This window comes from Pelodiscus sinensis, chromosome 3, assembly GCF_049634645.1.
Source record: "Pelodiscus sinensis isolate JC-2024 chromosome 3, ASM4963464v1, whole genome shotgun sequence".
Lineage (NCBI taxonomy): Eukaryota > Metazoa > Chordata > Testudines > Trionychidae > Pelodiscus > Pelodiscus sinensis.
The window spans coordinates 147,951,842-147,979,219 of record NC_134713.1 but is presented as its reverse complement, the minus strand read 5'-3'; the positions used below and the strand labels follow the sequence as shown (position 1 = coordinate 147,979,219).

General features: G+C 43.9%; 1 protein-coding gene across 5 annotated transcripts in view; it reads right to left on the bottom strand.

Annotated features, from left to right (window-relative positions):
* Nucleotides 1-27,378, bottom strand: part of RPS6KC1 (ribosomal protein S6 kinase C1) — a 190,369-nt gene that overhangs the window by 57,217 nt on the left and 105,774 nt on the right. For all 5 annotated transcript variants that reach the window (XR_012902918.1, XM_075925178.1, XM_075925179.1 and 2 more), the window contains one exon: nucleotides 26,678-26,810. Coding sequence is in view for 4 of the 5 variants with exons in the window: in XM_075925178.1 (XP_075781293.1) it covers nucleotides 26,678-26,810 (133 nt within the window). In the remaining variant the exon portion in view is untranslated. The remainder of the gene's footprint in view (nucleotides 1-26,677; nucleotides 26,811-27,378) is intronic.

The following is a 27,378-nucleotide window of genomic DNA, read 5'->3' as shown; positions in this document are numbered from 1 at the left end:
TAACAGATATCAGAATCTATAGCTAAAGAGGAAGGAATAAGAGAGTATTTGTCTCTGTCCCACCCTGACCCCAGGTTGCTCATTTCTGAAGAGTCCAATAAAGTTACAGCACTAAATGTAACCACTGCATGGCTGCAGATAAGCTTTGGAAATAACAAAAAAGGACTATTATTCTTCAAAATATTATAAATTGTATTAATGTTTTCATAAATAATTACAGACCATAGGTAAAAAAACAGGTTTCACAAAATGAAATTAGCAGGTATTAGTTCTATTGTGCTTGCCTGGACCTAAGAAATTGACCTCGAGCAGGGAAAGAGAGGTCCTGGAAAACTTTCAGAGGGAAAAATACAAATTCAAGAAATTCCCATTCATAAAAACAGAGTTTACTGGAATTCCTGAAAGTACATGTGATCCAGCAAAAATCTTGGTTGGGAGAAACATTAATACTTCTAACTGAACATTTTCAAAATTGAGAAGATCAAAAGTATAATCTTGTGGTCCCCAACGCGGTGCCAGTGGGTGCCATGGCACCCACGGGGCATTTATGTGCGCCCGCCAAGTCTGCATTAGGCACACCCTAATGCAGGGGCAGACTGGCCCGGCGTGACAGAGCCACTGGGCTCTGCAGTCCTGCACCAGAGCCGGTAGGGGCGCTGCTGGTACTTACAGCCCCGCCAGAAGAACCCACCGGGCCGAGGAACTCCGACAAGGAGGCAGGCAAGCTGACCCGGCCGGGGAAAGTACCAGGCCGGGGAAAGGGAAAACGGGCATGGCTGAGAGAGGCGCGAGCATGCGCTGTCAACCCAGGTGGAGTCAGGGCTACACCGGGGGTGAAATCACTTGCGGTGCACCGAAGGGGGTGGTGCCACATTGGTGTGGCGTTGCGGCGCCGTTTTTTAAAATGGCCAGCTGTGGCTCGGGGAAGGAGGAGGAAGAAGATGTACCGAGTGGGGCGCGGGGGAGCAGAGCCTGGCTAGAGGAGGGACGGCGGTGAGCGCACCTGGCAGGGCGGTAGTGCTGTGATAGGCCGGGGCTGAGAACGCTGAGCAGCCCAGCTCCAGCACCTGGTATGGAGCCCAGGCTGCAGGGACTTCTGGGGCCTGATCACAGCAGACTCCAGCCCTGCAAACTGGAAGGCATAAGGGAAGGGAGGGGAGGGGAAGAATAGGGGGAAAGGGTGGGAGAGGAAGGGGCTTGTGCTGATGGGAGGGGGGGCAGGTCAGGAGAAGAAAGGGGAAGGCACCAAGGGACAGGGTGGAGGAGATACAAATGCCAGAGGAGGGAGGCAAGTGGAGATAATGAGAAAAAGGGCAGGAGAGGAGGTGTCAGTGGGAGGGGGGACAGGGTGATGCTGGGAGAGGAGAGGTTAAGGCCTTTGGGGCTAGAGTGGGGAGGTGCTGGGAGAAGGCTTGAAAGAAGGGATGGGCATGAGGAAGGTGGGGATGGAGCAAGTCATGTGCAAGGACACAGGGGAATGAGGGGAACGAGGGCAGAGGGTGGTGAGGGGAAGGGCATCAGGGAAAAAGGAGGCAGAGGCAGTAAGGGAAGGGGGAGGCACCAGGAGGGTGCAGGGGTAAGGGAACGTGCAGGTGCCAGGGGATTCTGGGGGTGAAGCAGAAGGGCAGACACCTGCAGGGGAGAGACCAGCACCAGAGGAGAGAAGCAGGGCAGGTGTGTAGAGGGAGGTGTTAGGAGAGGAGATGAGGAGAGGTAGCTCACAGTAGTGGGGCTACTGGAGGAGTGGGCACAGGGGGGAGAGAAGGGCTGGTGGAGGGGGGCAAGTCTCAGGAAGGCTGAGGGCAGTGAGAAGGGCAGGAGTCAGGACAGCAGAGGAGGGTGAGAGATTGGGGGGCAGCAGGCACCAGGGGAGTCGATGGAGAAAGGGGAGAAGACATGGTGGGGATGGGGAGTGTGAGATTTAAAGGTGCCATGATTTTTTTGGTGGGGGAGGGTGCGTTTTTTGCTCAACAACATTTGGACATCCTCCCCTTTTTATTAATGCAGAATTTTGTTTAAAAATTACAACATAATTAACATAATTATCCAACTAAATTAAGTTTCTATCAAATTTACCCAATTCACATTTCATATGAAAATAGCAAATTCACATGGTAAGGTGAAAGAGTAATTGCTGAATAATTTAATTAATACCTTTTACATGTAAAATTACCTTTTTTATCTTAGGATTCATATATTAAATATGATGTTTTTCGTATTCTTTAATGTACAAATACAAAATAAGCCTTGAAAAATTGTTGGTGCCCGCCACACTCTTCTGAAAACATGAATGTGCTATTGGCCACAAAAAGGTTGGGGACCACTGGTATAATCCCACAATAATGTCCCTCTTTAAACACTTTCTATATCAAGAGATTCCTTTTAAAAAGATTTTCTATTTTACCCTAGAAAAAGGTTTCATATATTTCCAAATATTTCAAAATAGCTTACCAAAGGCAGAAACTCCTTCATATTTTAAAAATGTGAATTTGAACAACATAATGTAGAGGTACCTTTCCAAGTTAAAATCGTTTTGAAGCAGCTATGATGAAGCTAAGTATATTGGACAAAACATAATAAAAAATACAAAAAGTCTGGAATTTGATTTTGAGGATGACAATCTGGGTCTATTCACACAGCTCCTCTCAACCTAGAAGTTGTAAATAGCTGTCAGGGTGTTACCACTTTCCATTCCTATATATTTAAATGTTAGGGTCCTACCTACATAGCAAGGGAAACATGGACCAAGTCCTGGTACAGAAAACACTGAGAACCAATCATGGCTTATATCATAATTTCAGATCCTGATTTTGAGATGTTCATCATTATCACGAATATTTGCCTGTACTTAAATGATTTGGGGAATTTTTATTTTATTTTTTTTTATTTTTTATTTTTTGGTATTATGTAAAATTTTGGGAGTTGGTCAAATTTTGGGAGGGTTACAAAAGTTTGATGCTTTGTCCACAATGTATCCCTTCCACACACACCAAAAATTCAAAAAAAACCCACAAAAAAACATGTTTTAAACAATTTATTAAAAATATAGTTTCAAATGTTCTGAGCTTCCCACTTCTACCATTTCTCCCCTTTCTTTCCTCCTCACTTTAGCAACAGGCGAGGGAAGGGGCCATTCATCTCTCTTGCCCTGTCCCTTCACATACTTCCCCCAGCTCCAGTTAGAAAGAAAGAGAGCGAGCGAGTGAGAGAGCGCGTAGAAGTGAAAACAGGACTTTAATTCTACAAGTCTGAATTAAAATTTAAGTTTTGATGAAATTATATTTTAAAATGCTAAAAATTTGGCAAGAATAATACTGATCAGTTCGTTTATTTATATATAATGGAAATATTTACAATTTTCCTGTACCAGTTAATTAAGCTTCATTTAATAACACTCCTCAAAACCCTCCCATAAATATAGATCTGGAAACTTTTTGCATGGGAGAGGACTGTTATGAAACTCTCATATGAGAGCAGCAGTTCACAGACATTTAAGAGATAGCAGAATGCAAGCTTAAATGTATACACTATTGAGGCCAGAAGAAATCCTCTAACAGAGACACCTTTCAGGCATAAAAGCTCCATGATCAGGGAACCAGATGTGGCATAGGGACCCTGGGCATCCACAAGTCCCAAGCCAGTCCCCATTCTCATCTCTTCCTGATTCCCCTCCAGAAATATATCAAGAAAAGTCAAGAGTGGGACAAAGGAACCCAAGGGGTTTTCCATCCCCAAATCCTTCTACAAAGGTTAGAAGGATGACCCAGGACATTGTTCCTTTATATTCATAGACATTTAACCCTATCAATGTATCAGACACTAAAGTCACTATGTAACTCTTTAAAAAGAAAAGCAGCACATACAGTTTGCAAAGGTTTTTACTTCTGATGCCTTTTAAACAATAAATCCAATTCATAGAATCCTAGGGCTAGAAGAGACCTCAGGAGGTCCTCAAGTCCAGCCCCCTGACCAAGGCAGGATCAACCCCAACTAAATCAACCCAGCCAGGGCTTTGTCAAGCCAAGACTTAAAAATCTCTAGGGATGGAGATTCCTCCCTAGGTAACCCATTCCAGTGCTTCACCACCCTTCTAGGAAAATAATTTTTCCTAATATCCAAACTAGATCACCCCACCGTAACTTGAGACCATTGCTCCTCGTTCTGTAACCTGTCACCAGTAAGAACAGCCTCTCTCCATCCTCTTTGGAATCCCTCTTCAGGAAACTGAAGGCTGCTATCAACTCCGCCCCCCCCTCCCCCCCGTCTTGTCTTCTGCAGACTAAATAAGCCCAAATCCCTCAGCCTCTCCTCAGAAGTCCAGTGCTCCAGCCACCTAATAATTTTGGTTGCCCTGCACTGGACCGTCTCCAATGCATCCACGTCCTTTCTGTAGTGGGGGGCTCAGAACAGGGCACAATACTGCAGATGTGGCCTCACTAGTGCCAAATAAAGTGGAATAATCACTTCTCTGGATCTGCTGGAAATACCCCTTCTAATGCAGCCTAATATGCCATTAGCCTTCTTGGCTACAAGGGCACACTGTTGACTCATATCTAGCTTCTCATCCACTGTAATCCCCAGCTTCTTTTCTGCATAACTGCCACTTAGCCATTCGGTTCCCAGCCTATAGCAGTGCTTGGGATTCTTCCTTCCTAAGTGCAGGTTTCTGCACTTACCCTTGTTGAACATGAGATTTCTTTTGGCCCAATCCTCCAATTTGTCAAGGTCACTCTGGACCCTATTTCTACCCTCCAATATATCTACCTCTCCCCCTAGCTTAGTGTCACCCGCAAACTTGCTGAGGATGGAATCCATCCCTTCATCAAGGTCATTAATAAAGATCTTGAACAAAACCAACCCTAGAATCTACTCTTAGGACATCCTGCTTGAAACTGACTGCCAACCAGACATCAAGCCGCTGATCGCTACCAGTTGAGCCCAACAATCTAACCAGCTTTCTATCCACCTCACAGTCCATTTGTCCAATCCATACTTCCTTAACTTGCTGGCAAGAATATTGTGGGAGACCGTATCAAAAGCTTTGCTAAAGTCAAGGTGTATCACATCCACAGACTTCCCCATGTCCACAGAGCCAGTTACCTCATCATAGAAGCTAATCAGATTGGTCAGCATGACTTGCCCTTGGTGAATCCATGCTGACTATTCCTGATCACCAGGGCTCGACAAATAATGCAATCTATTCACCTGTGGCGAGTGGATTGCAACCCGGAAGAGCCGGGTTCGGGTGATCTGCACATACGCAGAACGATCTGTGCGTGCGCAGATTTCTGACAGCGCGGCTGGCGAGTGGGGCTCGCTGCGGTTCAGCACGCCCTGCTGATCACTTTCCCCTCTTCCAAGTGCTTCACAATGGATTCCTTGAGGATCCCCTCCATGATATTTCCAGACTGAGGTAAGGTTGACTGGTCGGTAGTTCCCTGGATCGTCCTTCTTTCCTTTTTTAAAGATGAGCACTACATTTGCCTTTTTCCAATCATCCAGGATCTCTCCAGATCTCCACAAGTTTTCAAAGATAATGGCCAAAGGTTCTGCAATGACATTTGCCAACTCCCTCAGTACCCTCGGATGCATTAAATCTGGATCCATGGATTTGTGTATGTTTAACTTTTCTAAATAGTTCTTAGCGTATTCTTTCTCCACCAAGGGCTGCCCACCTCCTTCCATACTGCATTGCTTAGTGCAGTAGTCTGGTTCCTTCAGCACTTGTCTGTCCCCTATGAGAACCAGGGCCTGTGATCTGGAAGCTTCTCTTAGTTGTCTGAAGAAAGCCTCATCTACATCATCCACCTGATCAGGTGACCTATAGCAGACACCAACCATGACATCCCAAGACACTATCTCTCTCTCTTTCTCTCTCTCTCTCTCTCTCTCTCTCTCTCTCTCTCTCTCTCTCTCTCTATATATATATATATGTTGTTGTTGTTCGTCCATCGTATTCAAAGAGGACCTTGACATCTAACGGGTTGTGGACTGTCCACGGTGTGTCTGCAAATGGCTGATAAGGCTGATATGGGCACGGAATGTTCTGCCACATGTCGGGCAGACATGTGCGGGCACCACTGTTGCAGCTTTTGCTTTACGGAGTGCTCGCTTCTCTTGTGCTATGGTTGTCCTTCTGGCTTCAGATGTTTGACAGCCTTGGTAGATCAGCGTGTGCCATGTTGATCGGTCTTGTGCCAGGGTCTCCCAGGAGGTGGTGTCAATATCCAGGGACTTGAGAGAGGCTTTAAGCGTATCTTTGTATCGCTTCTTTTTTCCCCCGTGTGATCGCTTCCCTTGAAACAGCTCACCATAGAAGAGCTGTTTAGGGATGCGATGATCTGGCATCCTTGCAACATGGCCTGCCCAGCGTGTCTGAGCTTTCATCAGCAGGGTGTAAACTGACGGCAGGCCTGCTCTAGAAAGGACTTCTGTATCTGGCACCTTATCCTGCCACCGGATCCTCAGAAGTCTGTGGAGGCAAATCGTGTGTAAGTGGTTCAGTTGCCTAGCGTGCCTCCTGTATACAGTCCAAGTCTCACTGGCATACATCAGGGTAGTTAACACTACTGATCGATAGACTTTAAGCTTTGTAGCAAGGCTTATTCCACGGCGGTCCCACACTTTGGTCAGCAGTCTGCCGAATGCAGTTTGCCTTGGCGACTCTGCAGTTGACCTCAATGTCAATTGTCACTGCGCGGGAGAGGGTGCTGCCAAGATATGTAAATTGGTCCACTGCTTGCAGCTTTTGTCCCTTCACTGTGATGGTGGGCATCTGATGTTGAGCTTTCGGAGCTGGCTGGTGCATCACTTCGGTTTTCTTTGTGTTGATGAGAAGGTCGAAGTTGTCGCATGCTGCTGCGAATTTGTCCATGCTGGCTTGCATTTCCTGCTCTGATCCAGCATTCAGGGTGCAGTCGTAGCAAAAAGGAGATCTTGTAGCACAGTCTGTGCTACGAGATACACACACACACACACACAGGAGCTCTGAGCAATCATAGTGCTCTCTTACATACAATGCAACTCCTCCTCCTTTCCTTCCCTGCCTGTCCTTCCTGAACAGTTTATACCCTTCCATGACAGTGCTTCAATAATGTGAGTCATCCTACCAAGTCTCCGTTATTCCAATCAAATCATAGTTCTTTGACTGTGCCAGGACTTCTCATTATTCCTGCTTGTTTTCTAGTTGTTCATGTACAGACACTTAACATAACTAGCTGATTGCCCTACCTTCTCCATACAAATCATGGGTCCTCTTCTGTTGCACTTTCCTCCTTGTATTTCTTCCCGGTATCCCACTTCCCCACTTACCTCAGGGCTTAGGTCATTGTCCCCCAACGAACCTAGTTTAAAGCCCTCGTCATTAGGTTTGCAAGCCTGCCCGCAAAGATGATCTTCTCTCTCTTCATTGGGTGGATCCCATCTCTTCCTAGCAATCTTTGTGCCCAGAACAACATCCCATGATCCAAGAATCCAAAGCCCTCTCTCTGACACCACCTGCACAACTACGCATTTACTTTCATGATCCCTACCTGGGCCTTTTCCTTCAACAGGAAGGATGGCTGAGAACACAACTTGAGCCTCAAACTTCTTGATTCTTCTTTCTAGCGCTACATAATCTGCAGTGACACACTCAAGGTCATTCTTGGAAGTATCATTAGCTCCTACATGGAGACATAGGAAGGGATACAGGCCCGTACACAGGGAGGGTGCAAAGGGCGTGAACACACCCCTCATGGTGCCCCATGTGACTGATTCTGGCCAGGCTGGGGAAGGCTGCAGCATCTTCAGCCAGACTCAAGTCACAGCCACCCCCTCTGCTGATTCCTTGCTGCAGGGGCCAATCAGACCTGACAAAGAATGGAAACTGCTGCCAATGCCTGGCCAGCACTGAAGGGAAGGGCCCTAGCCCTCTGGGAGCTGTAGTCCTGCCCCTATCCCTCTGTGCCACCAGACACAGGGAAGCAAAAAGGACTATAACTCTCAGCATGCCATGCAGCTCTCCTGTGGAACATATAAGAAGCCAACCCTGTAGGTGGAGTGGACTTAGAGCATGGACCAAGCCTGCCGGAAAACACAGTGAGGAGCCTCAGGCAGACTCCTTGCCAGCACACCATCCTCTTCCTCCCCCCGCATGCTGCTGAGAAAAATTGCTGCAGGGCTTTGTCTGAACAGCCGTGAGCCTTCTCACGCTACTCCCACATCCAGCATAATTCCATTGGCCAGTTTCGTCCAATGGGAGCTTCCTGTTGTTAACAGGTAGATTACAAACCACCGTCCCTCACTCCTCAGGCTTGTAGCTGTTCAAAGACCATATGCCCCCTGCAACCAATGCAGGGGCAGGGCGGGCCACGGGTCTGCTTTAGAAGGCTGCTGGTGAGTCAAGCAGGTAAGCCTCCCAGCCAGAGCCTGCCTCTGGCCCCCCAACTCCTCTGCCCCCTACCCCACATAACTCAAATCTTCTCTGTCCCTTTCCTGCCCCCATATCCTCTCCCAGATCCTGCACTCTAATCCCCTGCCCCAGGTCACAGCACAAACCCTCTGCCCCTCCCCCCTGCACTCATATCTCCTCCCAGGTCCTACACCCCAATCTCCTTCCACAGGTCACAACCAAAACCCTCTGCCCCCCCTCCTGTACCCCAATCCCCTGCTCTAGTTCATAGCCCAGACCCTTGCATCCTTGTCCCCTAACCCAGGTAACAACTGTCTCCTTCACCAAAATTCTCACCCAGACCCCACACCCTCTCCTGTACCCCAGGCCCTTACTGCAAGCTGCCTTCTGCATCCAACCTCAATCCCAGACCCCACACCTCCTTCATTAATATGGAAGAGTGCGGCCCTTGACCACTTTCCAAATTCTTGGGAGTGACCCCTGCATTGAAAATTATTGCCCACTCTTGGTATGGACTAACTCTGCACACAGCAAAAGTGGGAGGCCTCTGAGACCTTCATTCTGAGTCTGGGTCTCAAAGGTCTCATAGAGAACATATGAACTGAACAGACACACTGGTTTTATGATTCATTACAACAATCTGTGACCCCCTTAACTAGCCCATGACTGAGGAGCTGTTAAAGGGCCACTGCACCGTAAGTGGTCCTTTGAAAAATGTGTTAACTATTTATGCTAAATCATCTGTTCCATCTTATATTTGACAGTGACACTGACTCTGAGAGTGTAGGGGTCAACTGCAGAAGAATTCCATACGTGTGAATTATAGGGGTGGTGAGGCCTGCATTCACTCCCCTTTTACATTCCCCCTCCCCTTCCTTACTACTGATGAGCCAGAAGTAAGCCTCTACATATGCTATTGTATCAAGAACGAACTGTAGATAAGGGCGGGAACACAACAATCTTGTTTACCTATATGTACTGATCATGTAAATAAAGTCAAAGGACAAGCAGTACAACTGAGCCATACTGTAACAAGCAATGAGTAACCTCCAGATATTTCCAAACTGCCACAAACAAAGTAGAGACACAGTATTTAAAGCTGCACCAGAGCACTGCAATTTGGACCTCCCCGATGGGCTTTGGGTACCGGCACCTCGGAAGCTGAGACAGCCTCCCACTTCATCCGCAGCCAAAAATCCCCCGCTAGCAGAAGGGATGTAAGAAATGCTGCTTTTCCTATCAGGTTGTTCTTTTAGTTAAGGGGCACAGCTGATAGCTGTCAGGAAATAAACTGCTTGTTTTTGACAGATACCTGTATAGCGTTTTTTGTACTTTGAGAACCCGGTGTCAGACCTGAGATTTACTCTTGCCGGCAACATTTGGCGCAGTGAGCAGGGTTCTCTTGGTACAAATCGCTCAGCATGTGGAAGAAGGAGAAGCAGATGGGCAAGGGAGAGAGTAGGGTAGAGCGCCAAATTCCAGGCTGGCCGTGCACGTCAGCCTGGGGTTCGGGTGCTCAAATCTGGTATGATGTAATGCCTGCCATGCAGTTTGAGAGGGAGCTAGCTGATGGGGTCAGTCCTGCTGGTATCCAAAAGGTGCTGGAGACGTTGGAAGTCCATAAGAAGGATAAGGGGGTGTGTCAGGCCGGATGGCTATTCCTAAGCGCACTCTGCAGTGTATGTGAAGAGGAAAAGGAGTAAACTATGTTTTTGAAGCAAGTATTGAAATAGTTTAGGCATGGCTAATGGTCTGATAATACTTCAAGCAAATTGGCAAACGTTTACAAACCCTTAATCTCACCCAAAAGATACTGCTGTAGTCTGTCTGTCTTATGAAAAACCCTGTGCTGAGGAGTTTTTAAAGAAAATTTAGCTGACAGCAAAAATGAACATTTGGATTTTTACCCAAGTAAAGGAATCAGAAGGTATGAGAGCTAATCAAGGAGCCCATCCTTCTTACTAAATTAATAATGGACAAAACCTGTGTCCGTGGAAAGGAGCCATTTAGCAGGAAAAACAGAATCAGGTATAAACCATGAGAAGGAAGGAAGCATGTGAAAGGGGGGGTAAAGAAGTTTGGGGTCCTGTGTGGGCATAGTAGAAAGAATAAGAAAAGCAGTAGTGCAGGCATTGGAAAGTTAAATTACTGGGAACGAGGACAGTTTTTATTTGAGGGATAATGCAAGTGATTAAGGGTATGAGAAGGTGAGAAGTTGACTCCTTGGGAGTGTGAAAGGAATTAAGCAATTGTGGTAATGTATTAGAAGGAAATCTGCTATAATGGACTCCTTGTTTTTGTGCAACCTCTCTCCTAAGCAACGTGTAAATAATCCAGGCAAAGAAACAATCTAATTTAAATAGTTGGCTATGAACACTTTTGTTAAATTTGCTAAATAGGAAATAAGGGATTCTACTGGAATTTAACTGGTCAAATGCATAACAGGGAATGCACTGCAAATTTGTGAATCTGTTTGGTAGGTTTCAAATGAATTGGTTTTATTTTGTTTTGGATAATGCCCTCTCACTTAAAATTGCAAACTGACAAGATACTTTGGGCCACACTCAAATAGCTAGTGCTGCTTGTCTTGGGGCATTTAACCCTTAAGGTGGTTCTAAGAAGACAAACTGTTACGCTAATAAGCTACATAAAACCTGTAAAACACCTCATGTACTTCAAAGAGAAAGCCTTTTAGGCTTGCTGGAAAGGTAACTAGCAAACACCTTGTGCTAAGGAAAATCACTATAACAGTAAAGCCTCTCAGTTACTACCTGTGAATAAATGTGGAGCTTCACAACAGACAGACTATTAAAAACCTGGTCTGCAGTACAAAAGGGAAATTGAGGTATACCATCTTTAACTTAATAATTGAGCAGTGAAGTACTTTATCCAAACCCTTAAAAGCTGGTTTACAAAACAAAAGCATAAGTAATTATTGGGTAACAACAGGCTGATCAAGAAAATCAGCAAGAATATTTATAACAGAAAGAAGCTTTTTAAAATACAATGTGCCACCCCCATAAGGAAAGGAAATTTTTTCTTTTGTTTTTCAGATCAGAAAGTGCTGATACCAGCTGAAGAGCAACAACAACAACAAAAAACTGTTTAGCAAGGGAAAAGGAAAGAAAAAGGATCGGGCCCAATCAAATGGCAACTCTAAAAAACTTAGTAAAAGGATAATAGTTTAGTAATTTTTTAAGCTAGGTGAATGCTAACAATGTCTCCACAGGTAAACAAGAAAAGGAACTAAAAGGTAACCGTAAGACTGTTCCTGCTGCAGTTCCTGCTACCTTTATGGAGGCTGACAAAGGGAGCAAAGAGTGTGCCATGTAAAAAGGAGGACTGGGAGTGATGTCCCAACCCCCTTCCACCGGGTTTCCTTTGCTTTAATTGCCACACTAATGAAATATTTAGCTTTTGCAAAACTTACACACTAACCGTGAAAGGAGCTTGGCCAGAGGTAACAATAAATCTGCAAGTGGGACATCAGAAAATCTGAATATAATCATACACCATTGCTCACAACAATAGGGAAACTAGTAACCTCACCATTGTAATAACAGCCGATTGCCCAGGTACTCTGGTGCAAGGTACCTGATGCCTTAAAATGCTTTGAAAATACCTAGAGAGAATCATGGAATTGCATGGGTTCCCCGTTAATAATGAAAGACATTCTTAAGCCATGCTGTGGTCCTCTCAGGGGACAGTATTTGCAATTAATGCAACCAGCATCCAAATCACCTTTAAAAGAGGACAGCTGCATACTGATAGCCAAGGAAAATACAAGGCGCTGGGCTACTCCTCATTTAAACACAACTACTTTGCATACTATAACAACACTGGCATTGAAAGAACCACACAATCCTCTGTATTAGAACTTGAGTGGGGCAGACTCTGAAGTTGCTAGAAAGGCACTGTACCCCAGTGAATGTTGCACTCACTCTGACAAAGAGATTCTATGTACACGTCCATATAATGCTTTAACTAATCTGTCTAGGTTCAAGGTGGCTGTTACCAAGAAACTAACACATGCAGAGTTGGTCCAAATAAACGGTATGTGATTGTCCAGAACCACTCCATCAAGTTAAATGAAAGCCCTGCCCCTCAACACAACCTATCCATGTGCATGACAGTCCTTCGCAGGGAAATTCTGACCATTGACAGGATGCGGCTCTACCGTACTCCACCAATGACAGGTAACCTAAAATGGGATCCGGAATGGCACTTCAGCAGTAAGTACCTAGAGGAGGGCCTACTGGCCCTGCAGGCGAAGATCGAGGAGTTGGTGGCCGAGGCCCAGAGATGCATTCAGGAAGGCCGACTGAGGTACACTCAGATAGGGGAAACCGTGGACCAGGTTAATACCAAGTATTCCAAGGCCCTAAACCAGGCAGTGAAGGTTAAAGCTATGGGCAGAGCCATCTCAGGGGATGGAATACTCTGGGAATGCATTTGGGTGTTGTTTTGCCAAATTATGTGGGGTGTATCTATTATAACATTCCTATTGGTACTAGTGCTCTACCAACATTCCAAAGTAAGCTAAAAACATTAAAATTGCTATATTTAACCTGGTGGGTTAAAGAACCTTAGGGTAAGAGAAGGGAATGTAAGAACAGGATTTTAACCCACTGTAGCTAGTAGCCCTTTGATATATAGGTAAAACCTTAAACTACGATCTGTGGCTAAGCTGTCCCCCCAGAAACCTGCTGTTCAGCTGGAGCAAAGAGACAAAGCCTAGCAGGCCTAGCTGAAGCCAAAACAGATAACAGGAAGCTTGGAGAAAACAGGACAGACACAAAAAAGCAGCCCTGTCTGTTTATAAGCTAGGCAGCACAACACCAAATGGACAGCCAAAATTGTATATCACTATCATGAACTTCACATATACACTCAAGTTTATGGCCCTGCGAGGTGCCCACAGTCTGCATGTGAGATAGATACCCAGCTGCCCTCTTAAGGCCAACCACAAATTGTTGCTAAGGAACAAGAAATAGCACCCCCTTTCATGAGCCCAACTTGCTAATTTACCAAACACATATCATAAAGAATTGCTAATGCATATCTTTCTTTGTTGTGTTTTTGCTTTATACTCCTAGACAAGCACCTATGGACCACACCTATCATCTATCAGGAAGACACCGTTACCACTCCTATGCATTCCAATGAGAATATGGGGGCTCATCCTGGGATCGGGAGCTGGAGACTGACATCCAAAGAAAGGCACACTTGCGTAAATGCGCCAGAATCAATGGATGTGTCCCTTCAAACACCACATTCTGGATCCTTGTAGAATAGAAATTGATACAGTGAGGGAGTGTGTTATGGATGGTATATTCAATCAGACCACTGTGGTATTCACTAATCATGTCGGGTGCTTATGTGTGGTATCTACTACGCCTGTTACCTGGAGTGACCACACACTCAATTTACCACCCCTGTCCGTGAATGCAGGTGCAATGACTCTGCCCTAAGAAGCTGTCAGCCACATTTATGCCAAGCCAGTGTATCAGCAATCTGAGGTTTTGGCTAAAATGCTTCCCCCAAATTGGACTCTTTCCCTCGGGCCAAAATGGCAAACAGTGTGGGATCAGATCCACACCCTTAACAAAATGACCAGGTCATCCTCGAATGGCTGACACCCTATTTAAGGGGCATACTGGGGTGAAATGCAGTGCCCCACCACTCAGGGGTTGAATGTAGGGGTCAATTGGGGAAGAACTCTGTACATGTGAAGTACAGGGGTGGTGAGGCCTTCATTCCCCCTCCCCTTCCCTACTACTGATGAGCCAGAAGCAAGCCTCTAGGAACATAAGCCATTGTATCAAGAACGAATTGTAGATAAGGGTGGGAACACAACAGTCTTGTTTATCTAAATGCACTGATCATGTAAACAAAGTCAAAGGACAAGCAGTACAACTGAGCCATACTGTAACAAGCAATGAGTAACCTCCAGATATTTCCAAACTGCCACAAACAAGGTAGAGACACAGTATTTAAAGCTGCACCAGATCACAGCAATTTGGACCTCACCGATGGGCTCTGGGTACTGGCGCCTCAGAAGCTGAGACAGTCTCCCACTTCATCCGCAGCCGAAATGGGTCCCCCGGCTAGCAGAAGGGATGTAAGAAATGCTGCTTTCCCTATCAGGTTGTTCTTTTAGTTAAGAGGCACAGGAAATAAACTGCCTGTGTTTGACAGATACCTGTGTAGCGTTTTTTGTACTTTGAGAACCCAGTGTCAGACCTGAGACTTACTCTTGAAGCCAACAGAGTGTATTTCCCAAACCTGAAGAAGAGCTCTGTGTAGCTTGAAAACGTGTCTCTCTCACCAGCTCAGATTGGTCCAATACAATTTATACATGACAGTACCTCAGCCAACTTGTTTCTGTGAGGTTTCTGCAAATCACACTTGCCCTTCTTACCAAGGTTTGTGGAAGCCCTCAACTACCAGCATGGGGGTAGACATGGTTCTCCCAAGCACAACAGAGTTAAAACTGGAGAACAGCTTCCGAATGAGGTTTCAAATACAGGCAGATTTCCAGTTAGCAATTTGAACTGATGGATCAGGCCTGTATGAAAGGGGTGCAACGGATATGAGGGCAATGCTCTCTGGTCCCCCATGTAGCCGTGCTCCAGCTGAAGAATGGGGAAGGGAGGCTTAGGCAGTGCACTGCTCCTGTTTTCCCCCAGCTGGCCAGAGCACGCTTACTTGGGGGACCTTACAAGGAAGGGGTGCACTCGCACTCTTGCGGTCCACATTTACAAAAAAAGCACCCACACACAGAAATTCCTGTGAATGGGTCTGGGGTAGTGGTCTGAAGGTTTGCTCAGTCTTGGAAGACTCTCAGTCACATTCTGAATCCTAGCTCCAGGTAAGCAGCACACCTCTCCAGATGCCTGGTCTAGATGGCAGACGGATGACTCCGTCTGTCTTAGACGGGAGTCCCTGACCACCACCACCCATCTCTGTCTCTTAGGGGTGATGGTTGTGGAACCCCCATCCCTAAGACTATGCATCCCAAGCCTTCCAGTAGATGGGATCATTTTCTGATCCCTTCCCTCAGAAGTCTGTGCCAAAAGCATTCTCCTCCATAGTACCTGTGCAGAGAGCCTGAAAGCAGTTACGTACTTCTATGAGGATTGGGAATACTTGAATTGTCTTTCCTCTCCTGGAGGTTACATGCTGCCAGTTTCCTTAGTCCTAGCTAGCATCTAAAGATTGTTAGTAAGTAAGCTTCCAATTATATTTAAGACAAAAAAAATTAAATTTATATTATTCCAATACTAGTGAAAACAGTTTAAATCAACATTCTGTCTCTCCTTCAATAATTATTCCTATTATAAACCTTCTTCTTCTTAAAAGCCTAAGAGAAAAAAGTTTATAATTCAAAAATTACTTGCAGTAGGAAACAAATAAAAACTATTGCCTTCTGATTTACAGTTAAGGGCAACTACATGAAAAACCATTGGACTAATGTCCAAATTCATACATGTAGCTGTTTACACGTAAATATTTCAAGACTGGCCTCCTGGTCAATTGGGAATACATAAATAAATGCTGTTCAATACTGAAAAACAACAATTTTATTCCTTTCTGAAAATGCCCAATCCAGGGTCAAACAAGAGGGATATTTGTATCTGGGTATATAATTATGCCTTTATGAGTGACACACAAATAATCTCCTCCCTCCTCCCGCCTTGTGTTGTGTAAGAGCAAGAAAACCCATTAGCAAGCTGTGCTAATATTGTAACAGGAATCTATAAAAACTAAAATTACAACAGTCAGTCCACACAAGTGAGCTTCAGTCACTTTATCAAATATTGTCTAACATTTTAAATAGCTATAAAAAGTATCACTCCAATACTGAAGTGCAAGAAACTAGCATCAATGCAACTAAGTTGCCTAAATCTAATGTTTCTACCACAAAGTTTGCAGTCATTCTGTACGTTGTATCATATAGATACATGAACACTAATGTACTAAATGAACTGATACCAAGTAAGATATGAAGTATTTCCTTTGTGCAATGTGGAAGAGTTAATACTTCAGCAGAAATCTTCCAAGTGATACCTACTTGAAGTTTAAAAAAATAAAAGGTTTAAGTAATTAGACATATGACATTTCTAGCTAGCACTGGCCGTTTATTTAGTTGCAGAAGGCCAAATCACTTCAATCAGAAAAAGAGAGGATTATTTTTTACTTTTTTATATAGTTACCTAACAAAAAAATCCACCTTTTGGATTATATAAACCCTGGATGAACATTCCAGAATGAATTTAAGAAAGTTAAGTGCACCTGAAAAGTGGGATCTTAAAGCGCAAGTGGAAATCCAGCCATACTGGTTGCTATTGGTAACCATGACAAAATTAACTGAAATAGAGTGTATTCAAAATAAAGTACCAGTGCCAAGGCAAAAAAAGAGTATTTGACTCTTGTATAGAATTAAGAGAAATGTTTCAGCTGAAGTTTTTCCCTAAAAAATGCATATCTGGTTGACCAAAACATTTTATGAATTTGTGTCAATGCTGTCAAATTGTTTCAGTCAGAAAAAAAAAATCAGAAGCATCAAAAGATGAATGCCCTAATCACTGGACTACAGGGGACTTTGATACAGCTCTCTCAATTTGTCATGCTTTGGATAATAGTTAAATATTCATTGGTCCAGAGGAAGAGAGACTCACTCTAATGGTTAAGGAGGTAAAAAATCCAAATTGTAGTTCTTGCTCCAATTAATATTTAATTATTTACACAAAAATAGCACATTTCCCTCACTTATCGTGAAACATTTTACATATAGGCTATGTCTACACTGCAGGCTTTTTGCACAAGAACGACCATTCTTGCGCAAAAACTTGCAGAGCGTCTACACTGCACGCACATTCTTGCGCAAGTAAATTTACAGTAAAGTGTCAGAAAAGAGGGCTTCTAGCACAAGAGTTATTCCTCTCCCCATGAGGAATAAGCCCTCTTGTGCAAGAAGGCAATGCGGACTGGCAACAGTGATTTCTTGCACAAGAAACCCCTATGGCTAAAATGGCCATCAGAGCTTTCTTGTGCAAGAAAGCATCCACACTGCCATGGATGCTCTTGCACAATGGCAGTGTGGACACGCTCTTGCACAAAACAGTTCTTGCGCAAGAAACCTGCAGGTTAGACGTAGCCATAAGGGTCATCTCTGTTGTACAAATATGGAAACTAAGGCATTAGGTGAAGTGACTTACTCAATGACATACCAAAAGGGATTTGAAGAGCAAGGAATATTTTTGGCTCTCCCAAGACCCAGTCCAGTGTTACTAGAGCCCATCAGCTACAATGGAAACATATTTAAGGGAACTTTTACACACAAAAATGCAAACAATGCACTTACAGCACAGTGCATATCAGTCATGGAGACAACATGTAAGAAGATTAGAGCTGTGCCCCCAAAGAAATGAATTGTACAAGTCAGTGTACAAGAAAGTGATGGGAAATTTGGCTGTAACCAAAAGCAATGTGGCTAGTCAGTGAAGCAGGAGAGGAGTCCTGTAAGTTTCACAAAGTTTAGATTTTCTTTCAAGGGTTTTTCATAGAGAATGGGGGTGGTGGTGAGTATTTGCTAGACAAAAGGATGCAAAAACCAGTGGATAAGTATCAGTAGGATGAAAGGTAGCCCTAATAGATCAGTAAATTCCATTCTCCATTCATGCTTAAGTTTTAATTTACAAGTGGAATTAACGTCCTGTTGAATTTTGACTCAGGAAGCCTGCAGACATGTTACATTGTAAGTTCACATCCTGAAAAATTAAGTGGATGATTCCCCCCAAAAAAATCATTTTGCTTTTGATAAGTTGGCCCAAAAGCCTGCAATGCAGAGCCATTTATTCCAGTGCCTTCAGAACATGATTATAGCTGAAAATTGTGGACATCACGGGATTTGGGCTTTGCTAAATAAAGTGAAAGACAACAATCTGGGTTCCAAATAATCATGACAACATAGGGGAGAGAAAAGTACTAAAAGACATCTATTCTACTGTTCCTTTGATCACAAACTGCATAAAGTATCTCATGTCTTTTCACTGTTGGAAGGAAGGAAGGAAGGAAGGAAGGAAGGAAGGAAGGAAGGAAGGAAGGAAGGAAGGAAGGAAGGAAGGAAGGAAGGAAAAAAAATCCAGATCTTGAAAAGAAGAGATGCAGCCACTACTAGTCAACTTTATAACATATACAATGATTATTAAAACATATATTCTGATGTTTATGCAGTGCATGATGCAGCTGGGACCTCACTTCTGGGCATTACCATAACATAAGCAATATCTCCAATGCATGACAATAGTAGCAACAGTGGAGACAAGTGTACATAAGATGCAGGAGTTTCTGGTGATAAATCTCTAACACAGTGGTCCCCAACCTTCAGAGGCTCCCGGGCGCCCGGGAGGTGGGGCCACTCACGCGCCGGGCGCCCGGGAGGTGGGGGCCACTCACGTGCCGGGCACCCGGGAGCAGGGCCGCTCGTCCGGGGGCACGCCAGAGGACTGGGATGCCCTTTGTAACATTCATTTTTGCTTGCCTGGAGCATGCAGGGCACACAGAACAGTAAAAGCCTTGAACAGAAGGCCAAAGCTGCTGTGACCGTGAATGGCTGTAAACAGAGATATGCCAATTGCTGACCAAGAGGCTGCTGAGGAGTGCCCTTGAGTGAAACCCATATTGATACGAACACACAGCCGTCCGCAGTAAAGAATATCCGACACTCCTAATTTAGCTATCTTCCTCTCTTACAAGTGTAAATTATTTGAAACTTGCTTGTAAGAACTGGCACCACAAAACGGACCAGTACAATTTGGCATCTTAAGATAAGAAAGAGGATACAGGCCCCTAAGGGTATAAAGATGGGTCCAGCAGCACATTTACTCTGAGTGTCAATCTACCATCTATCTGCTGGTCGGGTTAGGTGTTTGAACTCCCGAGGTTCTACGGGGACACCCACCTCGTATTCGTCTTTCCTAGGAATTGAGGGACCGGCCCTGGCTTGACCCACTGGAGTCGAGAGGCACAGAAAGGGGTAAAAATTGTACCTGGATGTGGTCCTTTGTCTTAAGTGTACACATAGACTTAGAGCTCTTTAAAGATTAAGCTGTCACTTGGTACCATTATTTCTATTTTCTATCTTTATTTTCTTTGTAACCATAAGATCTGTATTTGCTAGCAGTTAAGAAAGAGAGCAATAGTCATTGTAACCATAAGATCTGTATTTGCTAGCAGTTAAGAAAGAGAGCAATAGCCATTGTAACCATATGATTTATAAGCTTCTTTAATAAACCTGTAACTGTTTAAGTTTTAACCTGACTCCTTCAGTTGCTGTAACAGAACCAAGCACAGTTTAAAAGAACTTCAGCCGGTCATAAGGGACAGGTATAGGAAGAGCTTGGGTGTTTGGATTTGTGTCAGTCCCAGGTGACAGATCCGTTGGGGCATTTCTCAGTCTTTCCTAGACTGCCTGCTGCGAAGGGATCTTGTATTCTAGCAGCTAAAATCTGAGATGTAATAGGCTCTTCCTATAGGCCCAGGGCATCTGTCAGCCTGTTGGCTGCCTTCTGCGACGAGACCCCGGTCCTAGCAGTAAAGTCACGGATGTTAAACCTTTTCTCAGCACACATTCACACACACTGCCCTGACCGTCGGCTGACACCCCCCCCCCCAACACAGGGCTCCTGGCTGAGTCGCCAATGCACCCTGCACCACTCCTTCCCTGCCGCCAGCCCTCCCTGTTCCTGGGCTCTGTGGCCTGACCCAGACCACAGATGTTTCCAGACCAGGGAGTCCCTGTTAAGGGAGGTACAACCTATGTAAAGTGCCTGTGTGCCCACCATCTGAGAGATAGCTAACATTCAAAGCAGCCTTTGGACAAGGACAGAACAGCCACTACTACATTCTCAGGGCTGGCAATAGATTTTTCAGGGCTAGTAATGTAATCCATTCTGACCAGCAAGTCCTTAGCTTGGCAAGACAGCCCACCACTGAACCATTGTCCATTAGTTCCCATACCCTGAAAGCCTCTTCAATTTGAAGTTTCTTGAGTGCTCTCCAGACTGATAGAAGCTCCAGCTTGTTTATGCTTAAAGAGATTTGACAGTTTCCAACAGCCACTTAAACTCTGATGTACCACAGAAGCCCCCCAGCCTGTTTTTGAAGCATCTGTTTCTAAAATTTCTGGCATTGGTAGTGCCAACAAAAGCTGAGGCCTTATTAACATCAAACTAGCTCTCTACCACGTAGATCTTGCCAAATGCTTTCTGACAAAGCTACTAGATAACTTTGTGGACTTCCTTGCCTCTCTAACACACCTCTCTAAGCCCTCTAACAATGTGTGACCCTGGGAGGAGTTTATAAGGGAATCCATTAGCCCCATTAACTGTGTTTGGAGGAATGACAACATTACCACTTCTGGGTAAAACAAGAATGTTTTCTTTTTAATCAAAGAATGCTTGAAGTCAAGTTTTCCGAGTCCAGTTTAAAACCCAAGACGGTAGTTCTAAGCCTGACAGAGGATATAAGTTGTGCAATAAAGGGAGTGAGTGTAAAATTAACAGCAAGGCCCTTTGCAAATAAGCAGTTACTTTCATATGCAACTTTACAATCTTTTCTGGACAGGTCTTAATCCAAACTGTTTTCTAGGATAACATTTTTACCCTTGAACTTCCGAATGGTACAACCTCTAAGCATAAGCCACCAGGGGGCAATATATAAAGCAAATGTTCTGTTAGCTCACTGTTTCCCAAATGATGCTCCGCGGAACCCTGGGGTTCTGCGAAGTGAAACTCGGGGTTCCGCAAAAAAATTCTGCTCCCCCGCCCACTGCAGAACCCATAGGCAGCTCCCACTGGGGCTTTGCCAAGGAGGACAGGCTTCTGGGGGCGTGCGGCTTTGGCCGCTCCACCACCCACTGCGGCTGCCCCAGCCCTGAGCACAGCGCAGTCCCTCCTCATGCTGCAGGACTGCCCTATCCCAGTGCCTTGCAGCCACTTCCTCCTTGTGTGCAGGCGGCAGCGTTTACAATGGTGGCTGCTGCTTCTGCTGGGAGGAGAGGGGGAAGAGTGGCCAGAGCCAAAGAGCCGCTCAAGGACCTCGGCGTGTTTACCTACTGCCTGCTCGGGCTCTGCTGCCCCTCCCCCCCGTCAGGGCACATTCAGACTCTGCTGCTCCACCGCCCCCCCTCGGGGTGCACTCAGCCTCTGCTGCTCCCCCCTTTGGAGCGCACTCAGCCTCTGCTGCCCCCATGTGCTGCTGCTCTCTCTCCCCAGACTGGTGGGAAAGTGCAGAGTTTGATCTGGCAGGGAAGGTCGGAGTTTCTACACCCTTTCACCCTCCCCCCCCCACACTGCCAGTGCTAAGCATGGCCTAATGCTACAGCTACACTGGGTTCCCTGCTGCATGGGCGGGGGAGAGAGGAGGAGGAGACTCCGTTCCCCTCCTCCTCTGCCCCCTCTAGGAACAAGAGCATGCTGTGTGCAGGCTTTCCCTGCTGCAGCAGGGTGCCAAGCCAGGTAAGCATCCCCCCTCATACCCACACCTCGCACCCATATCCCCCTCCCCACTCCCATCCCCCGCCAAGAGCCTGCATTCCCAGCTTGCTCTGACATCCTGCCCCAAGTCCCCTCTTGTACCCTCCCTCATGGCCAGATAACCTGCCCCAAGACCCTCCTGTACTCGTCTTCCTGGCCAGGACATTGTAGATCATCTCTGTGATTTAGACACAAACATCATGATATATTTTCCAACCGTAAATGACAACAATAACTGGATTTGAAATCCATTAAGTATAACAGGAAAGCCAGCCAGTTTTTCTAAGCAAGATTATGAAAACCTAATCGAAATCACTTCAGATGGCCAATTAATACAAAAATTTAAAGAAGTTTCTCTGATTATGTTTTGGGGAGGCTTATGTCAAGAATATTCAGCTTTATCAAGACGTGCAATTCGTCAGTTGTTAACCTTCACCAGCTCATATTTGTGTGAAACTGGGTTCTCAAATTATGCAGCAACAAAAACAAAATACAGAAATCAACTGAATGCAGCACCAGATATGCAATTCCAACTTGTTAGTATTAAACAAAATATAAAAAGAATTTGCCAAGAAAAGAAGAAAAACCACTCTTCACACTGAAAACTGCCAATATAATTCATATTAGTTTTTGAGCTTTATTTTTTTGTACACATTAAATGTGATTTTTGTTTTTAAATATGTACAATTAAACTAAATATTGATCTCACGACCTTATTTAGCATTTGTTCATTATTATTATCCTTACTTATTTGGATGGGTGTGTGTATGTTGTGGTGCTCAGGCCCAGCAGCTTGCTTTTTTTTTTTTTTTTTTTTTTTTTGAGAGAGAGAGAGACAAATTTTCACTAGGGGTTCCTCGAAATTCTTCCAAGTTTAAAAGGTTTCTGTGGCCAAATAAAATTGGGAAACATTGTGTTAGCTCAATGCTCCTTTCTAATGAAACAGATTTTTTTGAAGTTTGGATGCAAAGGATGCATATAGGAGTGACACACAGCTTTAGGCATTTACACTTGAAACAAGCATTTTTATCCTGCCCCCAAAATGACTGCAAAGCATTTTTCCCAGTAGGTACTAGTACCTAAGGGTACATCTACTTTTGCAGGGCAAAAGTCAAATTCAGCTACACAACTTCAGCTATGTCAATTCCGTTACTGAAGCTGAAGTAGCTTAACTCAGCTTTTGGTGCTGTCTACACAGCACAAAGCCGAAGGAAGAACACTATTCCTTCAACTCCCTTACTCCTCACGAAATGAGGGTTAGAGGAACGGATTAAGAAGTCCTCCATCTCGAAATGATTTTGAAATAATGGCTTGCTGCTGAAACTCTCACTCTGTTATTTTGAAATAATGCCATAGTGCAGAAGTGCCTTAAGAGACTACACAGTGAGAAAGAAGTTTTGGTTTTGACTGATCAGGGTAACCTGAAAAACAGAGGAAGAGGTTTTCTAGAGGAGCAAGTATGAAGCAGCAGTAATTTAAGAAAAACTTCTCTTGAGATTTTCATAAGATTATATACGCTCAGGTCTGCTCACAGGGGGCAGGGAGAGGGGAGGGAGAGAAGGCAGTTACCCTGAGGTCTGGCAATTCAAAGGGGCCCAGGGCTCTTGGCTGTTGTCACTGCTGCTGTGGCAGCAGCTGGAGCCCCAGGCCCTTTAAATCATCACTAGTGCACTAAGGGCTGGTGGTGGGGGGGAGGGCAGTGTATTGCGCTCCAAGCAGTGTTCAGGGCTGACAACCCCAACCTCTCCAGGGGCACACACCCAGCCCCGCTCCCTTCCCCTACACACACACACATCTTGCCCAGGGGCCCACGGTGGCTGGTGGCTCCCCTATACATTTACAACATTCTGGCACTCTGACTGCTATCAGCCAACATGCTTCTCCTCTCATTAAAACACCATGCTGTTCTTGGTGACTAGCCTAACATCCCCACACAATTACAGTGCAACTCTACCCCATTTTACATTCCTGGTATCTATTTCTACAAAGTGCAATGATTTAAAAGGTCAACCACTGTACCAACCCATATACTGGGGGTCAATCAACTCCCAGTTCTTTTTCTTGGCAAAATTTTAAAAAGCCTCCCACACTGGGTATCAGGATTCCAACTATTTTTGTGCTCACAATGTTCCAGCTTCACTTTACTAAGACAGAGACAATAAGCATCTTTGGCATGGGAATCCAGATAATCTGGTTGTCAGAGAATCAGCACAGATACTAGAAACACAATGGCTATTTATTTTATGACTTCATCAACAGGGAGTTAGGAAGGTCTTGTAAATAAGGCACTGGATAGAGACTCATCAAATCTGCATTCAATTCCTGGTTCTATGATGTTTCCTGGGCATAGCCTTGGGCAAGTCACTATATCACACTGTACCTCAGTTCCCCTTTTTTAATGGGAACACCACTCCTTTCCCTCGCCCTTTGCCTTGTCTATTTTTACTATCAGCTTTCATGATCAAGGACTATTTTTTATAATGTGTATGTACAACATGTAGTACAAAAAAAAACCCACAGACCTCATCTGAAGCAGCTAGGCAGAACTGTAATATTAATACATCAAGAACTACAATCATCAGGGTCATATGGAGTTTGGATGATGGAAGCATAGCCATCCAAGAACTCTGACCACCTTGCTATGCCTCAGAGGTGAATTAGAATTGGGGGTGGCACAATTCCTTTCTGGTAATACCCAGGTATATTATTCAGGGATAGATAGGACAAACTGAAGGAGAAATTTAAAATGATTTCAGCCTGTGTTTGTGCTACTTTACATAGTTGAGTTTTAGATCAGAATGAATAAGTTCTTCTTTACAATACATTCTTTTGACAGTTTTTTCCATATATAGAATTATGTCTGATTAAGACAGACATTTTACTTTTTAAATGCAATTGTTTTCCCTTTATGTGTGGTTCACAGAAATAAACTAAATCACTATCTCGAAATCAGTAGTTTTTATAAGTAATCAGCAACTGAGTAGTGATTGAGTTTAGCATATACCCACTTCTGGGCAATATGCTGCTGTATTATTCCTAATATACAAAAGGGATTTGAGAGAAAACCCTTTGCCCTATACAATTTATACAAAGTAGGGATTTAGCAGCAGTTTAAATAAATTAATTTCCCTGATGGAACTCAAAACTTGTTCTGGTTGGTTTCGCCAGGAGCAAGCTGGCCAGGCCAGTAACTTTTCATGACATTTGTTATGCTCTCCTAACCTACCAAGATACAATATTTTCCTCTTACAAAAACTGTACTGTCCAATACATTCAGCTCTTACATACAAGAGCTCTTCTGTATGAAACATCTCTGCTTCCCCACCTCCTCTTTATTCACAAGAGCCAAAGGAAGATATTCCTTCCTGGGAAGTAGTAACCATTTCCAGTAAATTGCCCGGGGCTGTGGCAGTTTGCTGTATTCTTTAAAGATCTTCTTTGGTAGTTTGGTTATTGCCCACCCTAAGTAATTTCCCCTGAAATACCATTTCCTCTTATTCTGTACAACCCAAGGAAGTTTTTTCCTTAAAAGAATTAAAAATCATAGGGTATGTCTACACAACAGTGTTATTTCAGAATAACTGACATAATTTCGAAATTACAAAGTGTGCATTTACACCGCAAGCTGTTATTTCAAAATAATTTCAAGATGGCGGATTTCTTACTCCAACCATTTAATTTCACGAGGAGTAAGGGAAGCCGAAGGAAGAGTGCTCTTCCTTCAACTTCCTGCTTTGTAGACAGCACCAAAAGCTGAATTAAGCTATTTTGACTTCACCTATACAACTAAAGTAACTGAAGTTGCATATCTTAATTCAACTTTTGCCCTGCTGTGCAGACATACCCTTGAAGACCTCAAAATGTAATAATCAACTGATTTCCAACCACCACCACTCAATTTTTTTCTCCCCAGACTCCACGGAGCAGAAGTCCATTGGCAACTGTACATAGTTAAAACATAATTAATATTTACTCAAACTTATCTTCTCTAAAACTAGTTCAGTAGCTTGCATTCCTTCATTCTGGCTGAATTAGCGGCATCTCTTTTTTAAAAAAGGAGGAGATATAGAAGCAGAATTGAAATTTATATTCTGCACTCATTCTTCACATAAAAGAAATAATTAAAATTAGGGAATATTTAAATCCAGAGGAAAAAAAATCAAAACAAATTATTTTTTGCCACCTGTTCCCTGTACAAATAACAGGAATTTTATAGTCTGAAGGCACAACTCTGTGGTTCTGCTTTGAACTCCTATACAACACCACTGGCTATTTTCCTAAAAATCCAGATCATACTGTTTATATGTTAAATAATAAGCAAATGGTCTTGTTTTTTAGAAAGCAAATATTAATTTCTTTTGGGAATACTTCCCATTTTAGCTACATAACATTAACAAGATTTACTGGCCAAAGAATACAAAAGTAGCAAAAAGATTTTATCTCCTAGAGTTGACTTGCACATACAGCAGATTGGAATTTCAGCCAAACCAGTTTCTGTCTTGTAGAAAATAAATGGTTAGAAATGTACAAACTCAAACAACCCAGAATTTTTGGGGAAATTCAAAACAGGAAAGAAGTTCAGAATGAGAATAAGGGAGGGAAATCTCTTCTTTATATTATTTCGTTATTCTAAGATGAAAAATATTTTGTTTAGAAAAACATCTAAGAAAGTAACTTGACATTTAAATTTAGCATTGATTGAAAGTTTGCATTTTTTTTCAATGTACTTAAAGCACAGACAAACCTTCTGCATGCTGGAGCACAAGAAATACAGACTCCTCAGAGATGATGTACTTGTGCAGACACACCATGTTGGGAACACAGCGGGGAATGATGGTCTTTCTGTTCCTGCTGAACTCACTACTTTTCCTTAGACCCTGACAGAGAACAAAAAGGTCAGTTGTACCCTCAGTTGCCTTTGGAGCCTGCTGTGCTCTGTGTTTATCAACCAAACTAATCTATCCGAGTTACTCTGGGCTTCAGAGAAACCACTCATCTGCTGCTCTATGCCCCTCAGTCCCCCGAGGCTCTGCTGATGGCATCTGGCGCATTTCCAGAGAACAGAAGATGGCACAAAGCTGCCATTAAAATCAATTACATGGGTCAATGTTTTTATTAGAATCTCTCTCAAACTAAGTCATCAGACTGACACTCAGTTATTTCCTTATGACCTTTTTTAAAAATTTTATTTCTTAAGCAAAGACATTGTTAAAATCAGTCTTAAGTTCTAGAGACAATAGAATATCCTGGGTTTACATATTCTCCGTATAATTTCCACAGTACTCTTAAAACTTAGGAAGAGGTAATGATTTTGGAAGGTGGCACACAGATAAAGTTACTGGAACAGAGGGGGAGGGAGGTAAGGATGATATAACGTTATATTGATAAGATGTAAGGAGTTAAACAGAAAATATAAAGTTGATCTGTTCTGACTATAGATGCAAT